This window comes from Phytophthora parasitica, assembly GCF_000247585.1.
Source record: "Phytophthora parasitica INRA-310 unplaced genomic scaffold supercont2.2, whole genome shotgun sequence".
In the NCBI taxonomy this organism is placed as follows: Eukaryota; Oomycota; class Peronosporomycetes; order Peronosporales; family Peronosporaceae; genus Phytophthora; species Phytophthora nicotianae.
Window position 1 is genome coordinate 220,639 of NW_008648988.1, and position 11,996 is coordinate 232,634.

Here is an 11,996-nt window from a genome sequence, read left to right on the forward strand (position 1 = left end):
TGAACTGTTGGAGCTTTATCCAGAAGACGACTACACTAGTGCTGGTCTACGGTTCGCTGACATGAAGCAGTCACTCGATCTAACAGCAAAGAACCTCGCGCTCACAAATGCATTGAAGAACACGACCTGGAACGCCGAATGTGCTCTCGGCTCGGCCACGCACGGTGCTGACCAGAGTTACTACTGGTACAGTACGTACACGCTCTCCACGAGCTCCAGCATCTCGAGACGCGCTCAGGCTACTGACTTGGCGAGTTCGTATTATGCCAACGTGTCGGCTGCAAGTGCAGGTATCGGAAGCGCTCTGGAAGGATCTTTTGGTGGAATGGCTGGAGCTGGTGGTGCCGGTGGTGAGTCGTCCGTGAACTCGACGATTGCTATCATGATGCAGAAGTATCTGCTGTCTTTCGTGATCACTGGAAACCCGAATACAATGTGGCCCGATGATAGGCTGTACTGGCCTCAGTACAACGAATCCAGCGTGGGCACGGAAATCGTGTTTAACGACACGTTCACGGTTGCCGACGACGACCTCGCCAACTCGAAGAGCCTCTTCTGGAACAAGGCGTTGTGGTACTAGGTGAGTGACGGATGGAGAGCAAGGGAAGCGCAAGTTTTCTTCTTTTCTGAGTGAGTACTAGGCATCGTTAATAGCCCCACAGCTGCGTGGTTATCGAGATCCAATTGCATTTGCGTTTTGTGTGAACACTGTGTGCTATTAAATAAGAAGTGGAAGCTGGTATAGCATGAGAAATGTTCACTACGTTTGACATTCCGTGTACTAAATGCCAAAGTTGTTGTGATAACTTCGTAGCTTTGCGAAGTTGAAGTGGACAATTGAAGTGGACAATATGGAAACGTTTTGAGGCGTGTGATTGGTCAGTCCACTTCAACTTGACTCGAGTGCACTTTTGCCCTCAGCGAGAGTGACAATCCATTGTCAATGGGTGTGTATGTACATTGCATAGTGCTTCCGATTAGTAGGCCACACCCTCGAGTCCCGAGAGCAATCACTTCGATTACTATTGCCTAGGGACACGTACCCATCATCTCCCAACGCCCCCACAGCGGCAAATTAACGACCGAGCAAGGGCAACGCATTAACGCCGCCGCGCGTTGCCAAGCAACCGTCATGACCAACCGAAATTTAGCCCTGTTGCGATTTGAACGAGACGCGTCCGCCGCCACCAAAGCCGATCGACGATCTCCGCTCAGCCATCTGTTTGCGGTGACGAACTCTGCATGACACGTATGGTCTTTGCGTCATTCGATTGGTTGAATAAGAGAACATGGATGCGGCAGTCCATTATGCCATAATTTATGGTGCACTTCTCGCAGCTATCCGGCAGCACCGCCTCAAAGACCAGGTTCGCTCCGCTGCCACGCTCGTCGCTCATTCCCGAATCGGAAGCATCGATCAGCTTCAGCCCCGACCGTTGCGACGTCAAGAAACGGCCAAAAATTCCGCTCTGAGTCAGAGTCTGAACGGTCTCTCTGCAGTTCTCACTCCTCCTCCAGCTCGGTATGTTCCAGTTCTACGCGTCCGACGGCCCCAAGCTCGACGAAAAATCGACCGATATTGAGCGCCACCGCGCTCGTCATCGCCGCATGTGCCGCGGACAACAGCCGGACGCAACGCCCAGTCCACAGGTCGAGGACTTGGACATGGACGACGGACGGACACGCAAGATCTCGGCCAAGTGGCGACAGCAAACTCAACAACAGCAAGTTCCAGTCAGCAACCAGTTCCACGACGCGGAGATGCATTTTGGCTTCAACGCCTTCGACTTCTCAGCGTCGCCTGAAGCTTTCCACGAAGCAGAAGAGCAGCAAACGGAAAGTAAAGCTCCTCCTTGTCAGAACAACCAGGATGCCACTGATAAGAACGCAAGTTTATGGGAACGAAGATTCCCAGATCATCGACAGCCTGGAAATCCAGTCAAACAACTACCGACGTTAGGGCAGGACGCACTATGGGGAGGTCGCGTGCACTACATAACACAGGACGCACAACGACAAGCTCTATACTACCAGCCACAATACTACGCATAAACTTCATCACCTAACTGTAACATACCTAAATGAAGACCTAAAGGGAAGATACATTCATTTAAGGCATTTTCTCGCCTACTCAGCGTTAACGAGGGCAGGTTGTTTACGATGCATCACTGATGCAAGGTACACGATAAGCACTACCAAAAAGGCAATAACGGCATGACGAGGGTCTTCTTGCACCCACGCAAGCAAAGACCCGTCCTTCTCGACGAGATCCTCATCGCTATCGTATTCTTCGACTTCTTCGTCAACATCCTCGACCTGCACAGTCGACGCCAGGCTGGTTACAACGCCACCATTCATCTTGGCATCATGCTCGACACTAGAACGCCGTTCACTGTGTAACGCACTGGCAGAGGATCCACTCCTATCGCCTCGGTTGGGTAGCATGTCCCTTGTGCTACTGCTTCGTCGTCGAAGCTGAGAGAAGTTGGCATCCCAAGACGTCCAGTTGTCTGTAGACCCAGCATGACGCCGCACTTTGCTCGCGTCGGTGAGAGATTCCAGCCACTCTTCGCCTTCGTAGATCGTCTCTGTCCTTAACGCGAGAATCTCACCGTTTGGCTTGATGATGGCGATCCGAATGCTGTCGTTCTCACCTTTTTCCAGCGCGAACCGGGCGATATCGGGACCGCTATTCGCCGTGATCTCGACAACCTCGCAACGAGTAAGTTCCATCATGTCACGGTACTTACGAGAGCGTTTGTGGGAATAATACGAAAACAGAGTGCCGTCCAGTCTGCACCAGCGTTTCGACCAGCGTGAAGGCACCATTGTGACCTCCTTGGCGCCTCCTTTTTCAGCATTTCGTTGTAGTTTGCGCTTCTCGAACGAAATCGACAGATAGCCGACTTTTACGCGGTTCTCGGGTTTTTGACGTTTGTAGTTCTCTCGTAAGGCTTGGATTTCGTCGTGATAAGTGTGTACGAGGTCGTCTCGAGCGAGATCTAACAGGTTTGGCACACGTTCCATCAGCTGAGTGCGCGCTGTCGGTGCGATCGCGTGGAAGCCGAAGATCAAGCTCTCTAAAGCCAAATAAAATGGAGGAGGAGGCAGTGTTAGCTCCAACTCAGTGGGACGGAAGCTACTAGTGTGTGCGAGAGTAGTCTCGCCTGAAGAGCCCGTACGAGACATGCTTGTAACTGCAGAGTCACTGCTTCCAGTACTGTGAACGATAGTCTCATCACTTGAAGATACAGACGCAACCGAGTGGTTAGTCTTCTTATCGTCCTTGAACGATCCACGTTTCTTCACTCGTAAGATTAGTTTTCCATCGGGATAAATCGAGAATCGTGCTTCATCTTTCGGACACAATTCAATCTGCTGATGTTGTGGATGTGCGGTATCCCAGAGCTCCACCAATTTATCAAGAGGCTGCTTCACGTCCTCAAACGAAGAGACCAAGGAGCTGAAGCGAGTGTCGAAGTACTCGAGTAAATGACGAAGCTTCATCTTGGCGTCCACTTTGAAGACCAGATGCTTCTGGAACTTGCCATGTGAGAATTGGTGGAAGTAGTCCGTGTCTTGGACAATACTGCCGATGGAGAGGCCCTTGTACTTCAGAAGACTTTCAGTAAGAGCACCGGGATCCACATACAAACCCACCGTGAATCGGTATTGGTGAGATCCGTAGGGTTCGTCGTATTCCTCTGGTGACACTGAGAACTCATGAGCCCACGTCCCCAATAACGCACTGCCGTCAACCACCAAGTCACCACTAAACATGACGCTACTGTCTCGATCCACCATCGGTCCGAAATGCACCATGAGGCTGCGACTCTCGCGACGCAACATCTCAAGCTCTTCGTCGTCGTATTCAGCCCACTCGTCCTTGGTTGAAGGCTGTCGGTGCATCTTAGGAGGACCAAGATGACTGTTTCTCTTGGCTCGACTGCTCTTACGTGGCTTAGTCACCTGCTCTTCTTCATCGTGAGGTTTCTCTTCGTTCTCCAGTCCATCTTCCTGTCTTTCTTGATGATCATGATCTCCATGTTCAGCAGTACCAAAGAGATCTTCAGCCTCGCTGTCATCGTCACTATCATCATCACCTGAGTCCGAATCGTCATCGTCATCACTATCCAAGCTTTGAATCCTTTCATGAAGACTGCCGAAGATCTCGTCTTGAGCATCGAGCACTTCTCCGCCCCAAAGCGACGGCAAACGCTCCACCAGTCCGCGTTTTGCATCGTGCTGGATCGAGTTACTGTCGAAGAACAGTGCCTGGATACATTTACAAAGAGCATGGGATGCAATCGGCGGGTACAACTGACCGCGTAGTCGGTACTCAAAGCGGTCGTCCTCGTGGACCCGCATGACCATGGACTCGGCTTTCTTGAGAGATTTCTCAATGAACCCGAGGAAGGTGCCCACTGCTGCAGCATTAGCTCCCATTCGAGGGGCCAATTCGTCTCGTAGCAGCGCCGTAAGCACGGATTTGGACACACGCTTGCGCGCTGTGACGACAAAGCTACGTCGGAATGTCGTGTGGAACAGCAGATGGTCGTAGAACTGTTGGTCTCCGTATAAACTCTTGGCATCTCGTCCATGGAACTTCTCCAGCTCTTTCGTTGCCGTCTCTGGGTCGATGTACATGCCTACAGCCAAGATCCGCTCGTCCGTCCAGCCCATACGACGCACAATAGGCCCCACACCAACCAGCAAGTCTCCGTTAGCTAGACTGGGAGGGAATGTGATCCGAGAGTACATCTCCTTCATCGGTCCGTACGTCATTCGAGACTCTAAGATCGGGATCACGTCTTCTCCGAATGAATCTCGCTTCATGCTGCCCACATGCTCGTTATCCAGCACATTGTGCGCCATCACGGGGGTCGAGACTCCTCCCCCGTCCACAAGGTCCGCCATCTCCATCGAATTGCTCTGATGTACGAGTAAGTTACTTGCACTACTGTCATGATCCAGGCCATCATCCCCCAGATCGGGGATAGGCAGGTACGTGGGTTTCGCTCTGCGCTCGGCCTTGTTGTCTGCCGGTGCCTGCTCCACGCTGGCGTGGAAGACGTCACAGAAGACGTCGATCCACTGGTGTCTCTCTCGTTCGGTGGCAGCAGCCAGTGTGAGCTTCGTGTCCTTGATAAACAGCAGGAAGCCGAAAGGTTTGGGCTCGCTGCACATGCGGATGGTGATGGGCGTGTGCGGCGTGAGCGGGATGTCGCCCTTGCGGTTGCCCTTTTGGCTGAAGTATTGAAGACGCGTGCGCTCCAGAACGAAGTCCCGCCACTTCCACGTGAACAGACGACGGTCGCGGCGCATGAGTTTGCCTAGTAGCAGCACCCCGCTGCCGGGCGGGGACGTGTTGGCCGCGTGCATGGGCAGCGTGGAAGGGTTCATCTGTGGCGTGTCCAGCGCTGAGGCGCTTGTCGCGGCCGTGGAGGAAGAGGTACTAGGAGCAACATCGTCTCCGTCCGAGCGCCTCATGTTCGTCGAGTTGTTGCGCGTAGTGTATACGCACGAGGAAGAGCAGGAGCGACGACAAGTGCTCAGTGCGGCGTGGCAATCCACTGCGATGCCACTATCGGAGAGTGACTCACTGTTCCAGATACGTATGTGGCGACGGAAAGTAACGTTATGAAGTGGGTTACTTTGTTTAACTACTTTCCAAAAGTAAGTATATTTTTGCTACTTCTCTTTCAAATTTGAATAGTATTCGTTATGGCGGGAGAAGCGACGGAGGTGACCGAGGCGCAGACTGTGCCTGCAGAAGAGCAGCCGGCGCTGCGCTATTCGTTCCTGGAGATCAAGGAGGCGCAGCGCGTATGCGGTGAGAAGATGAACGCAGCCGCGCTCAAAGAGTGCAGTTCTGCTTCCGCAGCCCAGCAGCAGATCTTCAAGGCGCATGTAAACGACCTGTGTGCGACGGTATTTGCAGCGGCGCTCAGGAAATACAACCCTGAAGACAAAGGTGTGTGTAAAAGTGATGGTATATAGAATTGAATGTCATTTTGTTGCTGATTTCTATGTGTGGTGCAGAGGAGGTGGCGCCTGTGGACGAGGAGACGGTGGCCAAGCTGAAAGAGCTGGAAACGAAGCTTAAGGAAAAGGAGGCGGCTGTCAAGAAGCTCCGGGAACGAGTACGCGATAAAAGAGTGATGTTCATTGGGATCGCTAGTTGCTGACGTGGTGACTATTGCAGGTGCCGAGGATGGCAGCGGCCAATGCCCGTCGAGAATTGGCGAAAGCTCGCAAACGCCACGCTGATGTGCTCGTGTCGTACGTTGGGCTTTGATTCTACTGTTCATTTTTATTTAAAGTTGAGATAAGGAGGTTGACGTGAATGCTGGTGATACAGGGAACCGGATTTGACGGGGGATATTGGTGCGGAGCTGACGGAAGAGCAGCTGGAAACACTGAAGGCCGCCTACGTGAAGGTTTGTTGATTGTTTGGCATGTACAGTGACAGGAGGTTGGCTGATGATAATTGTGTGTGCTGTAGACGGCGTCTTCGATTGCTATTACGAGTGCGAAGCTGTCGCAAGTCATGGAACAGACCACCGAGACGATCCACATTGTACTACATGGGCTGCTGCTGTTGTTAGAAAGGATCGCTTATTAACTTGTTGGTTGTAATGCATTGGATATTGTGCTGTCAGGTGGAGAAGGCGATGAAGCGGCCAAAGACGGAAGTGGATATCGCAATGGAGAACAGTCCGATGAAGGCGAAAGCATTTCTCAACGAGCAGGTAAGCATAGCAAGTTGAGGATTAGTCGGAGGGGTTGCATTCCTGCATGCTCATTTTTTTAATGTGTCAACAGGAAAAGAACAGTCTTCAGCAGCCATCTCCTCTTCGTACACGGCTGGCATTGCAGTTAAGCGCCTCCAACAACGTGTAGTATCAATAAATTTGTTTTCGTTCGCTGTGATTTGGTGGCAGTCCGCATTCTATACTCCCCAAGACACTAGACCTGCCTTGACTTTGCGATTGTGACGTTGAATCGACGAAGGTTGGGCAGGGAGCGCTGGCAAGTGGCTACAGGTGCTGCTGTGTCGCAGGAAGCTACATTGAAAATGGTACAGGACTGGTACACAACTTCAACAAAAGGGGTTCAACTAAAAGTTGTCCGAGGTATGCGAGAACTTGGAGTCCATTCTCTCTCTTCCTCCTTCGATAGTACTACTAATATTCCCCGCTCCATGTCTAGAGTGATCGAATCTGGTGAAGTGCCTTCAGGAAAACATGCGAGACGATGGCTACACAGAGTTGCATACGAAATGGCACAGTGTACCCATTTGAATCCACGTTGCTGGTTGTCATGAAGGCCGGATGCTGCTGTGTACGAGACCAATAGATGGCGATGGTTGATCTCCATTCCGCTTTTTGCGCGCTTCGATATACTGTCCTCTAAAACCAGACCACCTTCAACTTTACTTGCAGTCATGACCATCACCAAGGGGGTCACAAGCGTGATGTTCGAACAGGACGCTACCAACAAACCTCAATTGATCCGCATGGATCAGCGTTTCTCGAGTTCCAGCTACGATTTTAAGCGAAAAGCGTCGACGATAGGGTGGTGGACTACCATGGAGCATGAGAAGTTCCTCGAGGCTCTCGAGCTGTACCCGTCCGGTCCATGGAAGAAGATTGCACACCACATAGGCAGCAGAACACCTCGCCAAGTGATGACTCATGCACAGAAGTACCGGCAACGGATTAAGCGCCGTGACAATAGCAAATCGCGTTCCAAGAGCAAGGGTGCGTCATCGAAAGTGGTCGACGAGATTATGCCAACTCAAAGCCCGGTTGTCAGAGGAGAGGGCGACATGCTGTCGGAAGTGCTGCAGTTGGAGCCGTTGCCTCTTTTGCAAATCTGTGAGAGCGAGATAATCGAGCTACCGAATGAAGAGGTTTTAGCGCTCGACGAATCACTTCTCGATGAACTGCAACAACTTGTCGCTCCTGTTGACAATGCAATTTTGGAGCCGGTGGACTTGAGTGGTGACGAGTTAATAGAGCTGGTTGACAGTGTAATCGATTGGACTCCTGTGATCGCATCCAGCTGTATGCTACTTTCGTAGTGAAGACCCGGCGACAATATTTGGCGTGTCGTTCAGAAATATCTTTCAGCAGTAGCTTTACAGAGTTACGTAGCGTAAAACATAAAATTTCCTTGATCCTTTCATACACTATCTCGCATTTGACTACACTCTAGAATGTCTGGCGGTCGCTGTGCTCAAATACCGTTAAATGAGAGCCGAGCTTTTCTATTCCTTGCACTTACTCCTGCTTGTTTTTAAAACTAAATACTACTTGCAGCTTACTTTGAAACGGTTGCTGTTTATAGTTGATACATGTCTGCACAGGTCTTTTTGCTTGTTTCCTCAACGCCATGGCCCCAATCCATCTCAAGTCTCGACCGCATCAAGTGGTAGCAGCAACCTCTCGACGACACATTAGTGTTTTTCAAGCTGCCCTGTGTTTTTCGTGCTTGGTGTTGGCGCTGGACGCGTGTCTAACCGAAGGAACGGAGATCATTTTCCTCTTGATTCACTTTTTACTATCGTACCCAGCTCGATTTGTAGCATTCTACGAGCCTAAAGTGATGGCATTAGAGATTATGATGAAAGATACAATCGAGCGAATGGAGATCTCAGAGCAAGTGAGCGACGCGTGGGACTTTACTGTGGCTTTAATCACCCTGGTTTGTGTGCACAAAGTTATTGAGACAACCAGGACATCCATCGTCAGTCGACTAAAGACTTCAGCAGACACAAGTAGCAAGTAATAGCGGTAATCAAACAATCAAAGCTGAAACTTGTTGAAATGATCTGCACTGTATCACACACGCACACTGCATTATCAATCTTGTACAAACCACTTGTGTTGTTTTGTTTTACTCCTCCAGCACTTCTGCAGCACGGTACATTTGCAAGAGGAGTCCCAAGACAGCGATGCCAAGTGAGATCAATGCATACGCCGCAAGCGCAATGAGCGAGTTGGGAAGGGGTTTCATCAGCAGCATCACAATATTCAGCGCCGAGTTGGTGTAAGGCATGTACCGCTGAGGTGCATCCATCATGGCGTATCTGACCAGAACACTCTTCTTGTGCGAGAACGCGTCAAACGAGTATTTTCCGTGGTACGAGCCCATGCCAGACGCCCCCACGCCACCGAACGGAAGGTTGAAATTCACCGACTGCACAATGCTGTCGTTCACACATGCACTACCGGAACTGGTCTGCTCCAAGACATGCGTGCGAACCTTGTAATTCGACGTGTACACGTAAAGCGCCAATGGTTTCTCGCGGTCGTTCACGAAGTCAATAACCTCATCCAGTGTGTCATAGTACACCACAGGCAACAGAGGACTAAACATTTCTTCTTGCATGACAGCACTGCGTGTAAACGCGTCCATATCCTTCCTGAAATTGAGCAGCGTCGGCGCCACAAACTGATCTTCTCTGTCCTTCTCCCCGCCAAACACGATATACTCTGAATCTTTCTCCAAGGACTCAGCCACACGATCAAAGAACTTATGTGTAATCAGTCGTCCGTATGACGCGCTCTTCTGTGGGTCTTGGCCGAAGAACGCCGTGATCTCTTTCTGAATCGCTGCGACTAATTTGTCGCCGATCTTGGCACTAACCATCACGTAGTCTGGACGTAGACACGTCTGTCCTGCGTTCATGAACGCCGCCCACGTGATGCGTCGCGCTGTGACTGCAATATCACACGATTCGTCTACAACAGTGGGGGACTTACCACCGAGTTCCAATATCGTGGGCGTCAGTGTCTTGGCTGCAGCTTCTGCCACGATCTTGCCAATTGTGGAGCCGCCAGTGCACATTATCAAGTTGAATTTCTGCTGCAATGTGGTCTGTGTAGCCATTTTGCCGCCATGCACCACTCGCACGAAGCGTGGATCCATGTACGTCAACACGAGCTTGAGTAGCAACTCGCTCGTGTGCACACATGTGTCATCCGATGGCAGTCTCAGTAGCACGCAGTTACCAGCGCTCAATGCGCCGACCAGTGGAAGCAGTGAGAGCATTGCAGGGTAGTTCCACGTCGATAGAATGCACACGACGCCCAGTGGCTCGCGTTGGATGTAGGAGCGGCCTGGCAGGTTGGCCAAGTTGGTCCACACGCGCTCGGGCGCCGCCCAATTCTCCATTTCCTCCTCGTGCAGCGATATTTCGCCACGGATAGGCGCTATTTCCGAGATGAGCGTCTCAGCTGGAGGCTTGCGCAGATCCTGGAACAGCGCGTCCTGCAGCTCACGCACATTCTCGTTCACCAGTCGTCGTAGCTGCTTCAGCTGCTGTAGGCGCATTTTCAAGTCCCGTGTGGTGCCGCTGCGGAAGGAAGCGCGGAGGGCTTCGACCGAGGCGACGATATCGTCGGAGGCTGTGGGGGGAACTCGCGTGGTCTCGGCCATTGTGACGCAGAGGTGGTAAGTTGCGTTGTGTGGGTTTTGACGAGTAGCTCCGATACTTCAACCACGTCATGCTAGTCGTATCCGATATCGGTTTGGAGAGGGAATGCCTCTTGGTAAACATCAAGGCACCCTGGAAGTTTATCCTAATCCTGGATACTTGCCGATAAAGATGCCGACCAAGAAGCTTGCTATTTGAACGAGTGCTACAGTAGTCTTGTTAAGCGTTGACGATACGAAAGTTCACGGTTCCCGAGAACATGTTATTGTTGATGGAACCGCTTCTACGGAAATGTTACTTGGGTTTACTGGACGAGAACGAAAACGAGTATGACTTTAGAAGCGATAGCAGTCCAAACGCATATCTAAGTGCAATAGGACCTGTTGATAACCGTGCGCAATACTGCTGCTAATAGCTGTTTTCCCTTGACATTTATTCAGTCTTCTTCGATTTCCCAAAAATTCATTCCCTGGTGTGACTTTTCCATTAATTTTCAGGATAAAAATAACCAGCGCATTCGTCGCTATTTTCGGTCTCCAAGCCCAGAACGCGCTATCTTTGACCCATCAATCGCTTCGTGCTGCTCCCCTCCGCTCACTTCGGAAGCGCTCGCCCCTCGCCATGAACACCAGCAACCCGTTCCAGGACCCGTCAGTGCTGCGCGCTCAGTCTCCCGCCTCGCCGAGCATGAATTTCTCGAACATCTCGGCTCCAGAACCCGTGTCGACTGCGGGCGGAGCAGTACCATCCTCGTACCAGGCGGCTGGTGCTCCGCGGCAGAACCTCATGGACGAGATTGGCGCGCAGATCAAGGCCACCAACAGCCAGACGATCATTAAGGTCATGCGCCTACTGAATCTGGTGCTGGCCACGGCCACCATCGCGGTGGGTGTTCTCGCCTGGATCTTCGGCCAGGTGGACACTTTCCAGAAGGTTATCGCGGGCATCTACATCATGTAAGCGGCAATGATTGAAAAGTAGAATGGCGAAAGGGATACTGACTTATGTATCGCAGTATGTTTGGCGCGCTGTTGCTAGCGTTCGAGCTGCGCACCGAGAAGGTGGACGTGATTCTGCGCAAGAACTTTGGCTTCATGTACGGCAACAAGACGCGCACCATCTTCCTCGTCTTGTACGCTGTGTCTGACTGTTATGTGTTAGGAGTGCTTGTACTGATAACTGACTCTTGTTGCCTTTGCAGTATTGCGATCTGGCCGCTGTCAATGGGCAACTTCTGGCTCACGATTCTGGATGCCGTGCTCCTGTTCCTCAACGCCTTCTTCAACTACTTTGTCATCTCGCAGCACCCAGCATTCTCAACAGTGCCACCCGTGTACGACCCCAACCAGCCGCAGGCTGGCGGCTACGCGCCCGCGCCGCACACGAACGTGTAAGCAGACAAGTGACGGTATGTCATGGCCGCAGCACCTAAGTTTTATTTGCAAAGTATATATCTTTTTTTTTCTTCATCTGGTCGAGCTAAATGAGCTCTTCATCTGTGTACCCATATCTGAGATCTATATGGCTACTTCTGTCGACTTATCCTTCCCTT

General features: G+C 51.4%; 8 protein-coding genes across 8 annotated transcripts in view; 6 read left to right on the forward strand and 2 right to left on the reverse strand.

Annotated features, from left to right (window-relative positions):
- PPTG_02134 (hypothetical protein) overlaps positions 1 to 580 on the forward strand; it is a gene marked incomplete at both ends in the record, with an annotated part of 1,435 nt that extends 855 nt beyond the window's left edge. The window contains one exon of the mRNA XM_008893138.1: positions 14 to 580. Coding sequence (XP_008891386.1) covers positions 14 to 580 — 567 coding nt within the window. The remainder of the gene's footprint in view (positions 1 to 13) is intronic.
- Positions 581 to 1,300: 720 nt separating this feature from the next.
- On the forward strand, positions 1,301 to 2,148 carry PPTG_02135 (hypothetical protein). The gene has a single exon (XM_008893139.1). It carries the CDS (start codon positions 1,525 to 1,527, stop codon positions 2,050 to 2,052), a length of 528 nt encoding a protein of 175 aa, XP_008891387.1. The 5' UTR covers positions 1,301 to 1,524; the 3' UTR covers positions 2,053 to 2,148.
- PPTG_02136 (hypothetical protein) lies at positions 2,083 to 5,639 on the reverse strand. Its single transcript, XM_008893140.1, has one exon. It carries the CDS (start codon positions 5,488 to 5,490, stop codon positions 2,128 to 2,130), a length of 3,363 nt encoding a protein of 1,120 aa, XP_008891388.1. The 5' UTR covers positions 5,491 to 5,639; the 3' UTR covers positions 2,083 to 2,127.
- An 85-nt stretch (positions 5,640 to 5,724) lies between these two features.
- Positions 5,725 to 6,903, forward strand: PPTG_02137 (hypothetical protein; the record flags this gene model as incomplete). Its single annotated transcript, XM_008893141.1, has 7 exons — positions 5,725 to 5,974; positions 6,043 to 6,143; positions 6,206 to 6,282; positions 6,362 to 6,440; positions 6,506 to 6,580; positions 6,663 to 6,752; positions 6,826 to 6,903. The coding sequence occupies 7 exons, from the start codon at positions 5,725 to 5,727 to the stop codon at positions 6,901 to 6,903; spliced, it is 750 nt and encodes a 249-aa protein (XP_008891389.1).
- Positions 6,904 to 7,447: 544 nt separating this feature from the next.
- Positions 7,448 to 8,086, forward strand: PPTG_02138 (hypothetical protein; the record flags this gene model as incomplete). Its single annotated transcript, XM_008893142.1, has 1 exon — positions 7,448 to 8,086. The coding sequence occupies one exon, from the start codon at positions 7,448 to 7,450 to the stop codon at positions 8,084 to 8,086; it is 639 nt and encodes a 212-aa protein (XP_008891390.1).
- A 95-nt stretch (positions 8,087 to 8,181) lies between these two features.
- Positions 8,182 to 10,467, reverse strand: PPTG_02140 (hypothetical protein). The gene has a single exon (XM_008893144.1). The coding sequence runs from the start codon at positions 10,444 to 10,446 to the stop codon at positions 8,902 to 8,904; it is 1,545 nt and encodes a 514-aa protein (XP_008891392.1). The 5' UTR covers positions 10,447 to 10,467; the 3' UTR covers positions 8,182 to 8,901.
- On the forward strand, positions 8,398 to 8,793 carry PPTG_02139 (hypothetical protein; the record flags this gene model as incomplete). The annotated part of the gene is made up of 1 exon (XM_008893143.1): positions 8,398 to 8,793. The coding sequence occupies one exon, from the start codon at positions 8,398 to 8,400 to the stop codon at positions 8,791 to 8,793; it is 396 nt and encodes a 131-aa protein (XP_008891391.1).
- A 450-nt stretch (positions 10,468 to 10,917) lies between the features above and the next one.
- PPTG_02141 (hypothetical protein) lies at positions 10,918 to 11,913 on the forward strand. Its single transcript, XM_008893145.1, has 3 exons — positions 10,918 to 11,400; positions 11,460 to 11,576; positions 11,646 to 11,913. The coding sequence occupies exons 1-3, from the start codon at positions 11,066 to 11,068 to the stop codon at positions 11,836 to 11,838; spliced, it is 645 nt and encodes a 214-aa protein (XP_008891393.1). The 5' UTR covers positions 10,918 to 11,065; the 3' UTR covers positions 11,839 to 11,913.
- The last annotated feature ends 83 nt before the right edge of the window (positions 11,914 to 11,996 follow it).

Excerpts from the sequence above, each read along its gene's own strand:
- PPTG_02135 (XM_008893139.1), top strand. The coding sequence starts at position 1,525 with ATGTTCCAGTTCTACGCGTCCGACGGCCCCAAGCTCGACGAAAAATCG.
- PPTG_02136 (XM_008893140.1), bottom strand. The coding sequence starts at position 5,490 with ATGAGGCGCTCGGACGGAGACGATGTTGCTCCTAGTACCTCTTCCTCC.
- PPTG_02140 (XM_008893144.1), bottom strand. The coding sequence starts at position 10,446 with ATGGCCGAGACCACGCGAGTTCCCCCCACAGCCTCCGACGATATCGTC.
- PPTG_02141 (XM_008893145.1), top strand. The coding sequence starts at position 11,066 with ATGAACACCAGCAACCCGTTCCAGGACCCGTCAGTGCTGCGCGCTCAG. Across the intron at positions 11,401-11,459 it reads ATCGCGGGCATCTACATCAT|TATGTTTGGCGCGCTGTTGC; the intron begins GTAAGCGGCAAT and ends TATGTATCGCAG. Across the intron at positions 11,577-11,645 it reads CGCACCATCTTCCTCGTCTT|TATTGCGATCTGGCCGCTGT; the intron begins GTACGCTGTGTC and ends TTGCCTTTGCAG.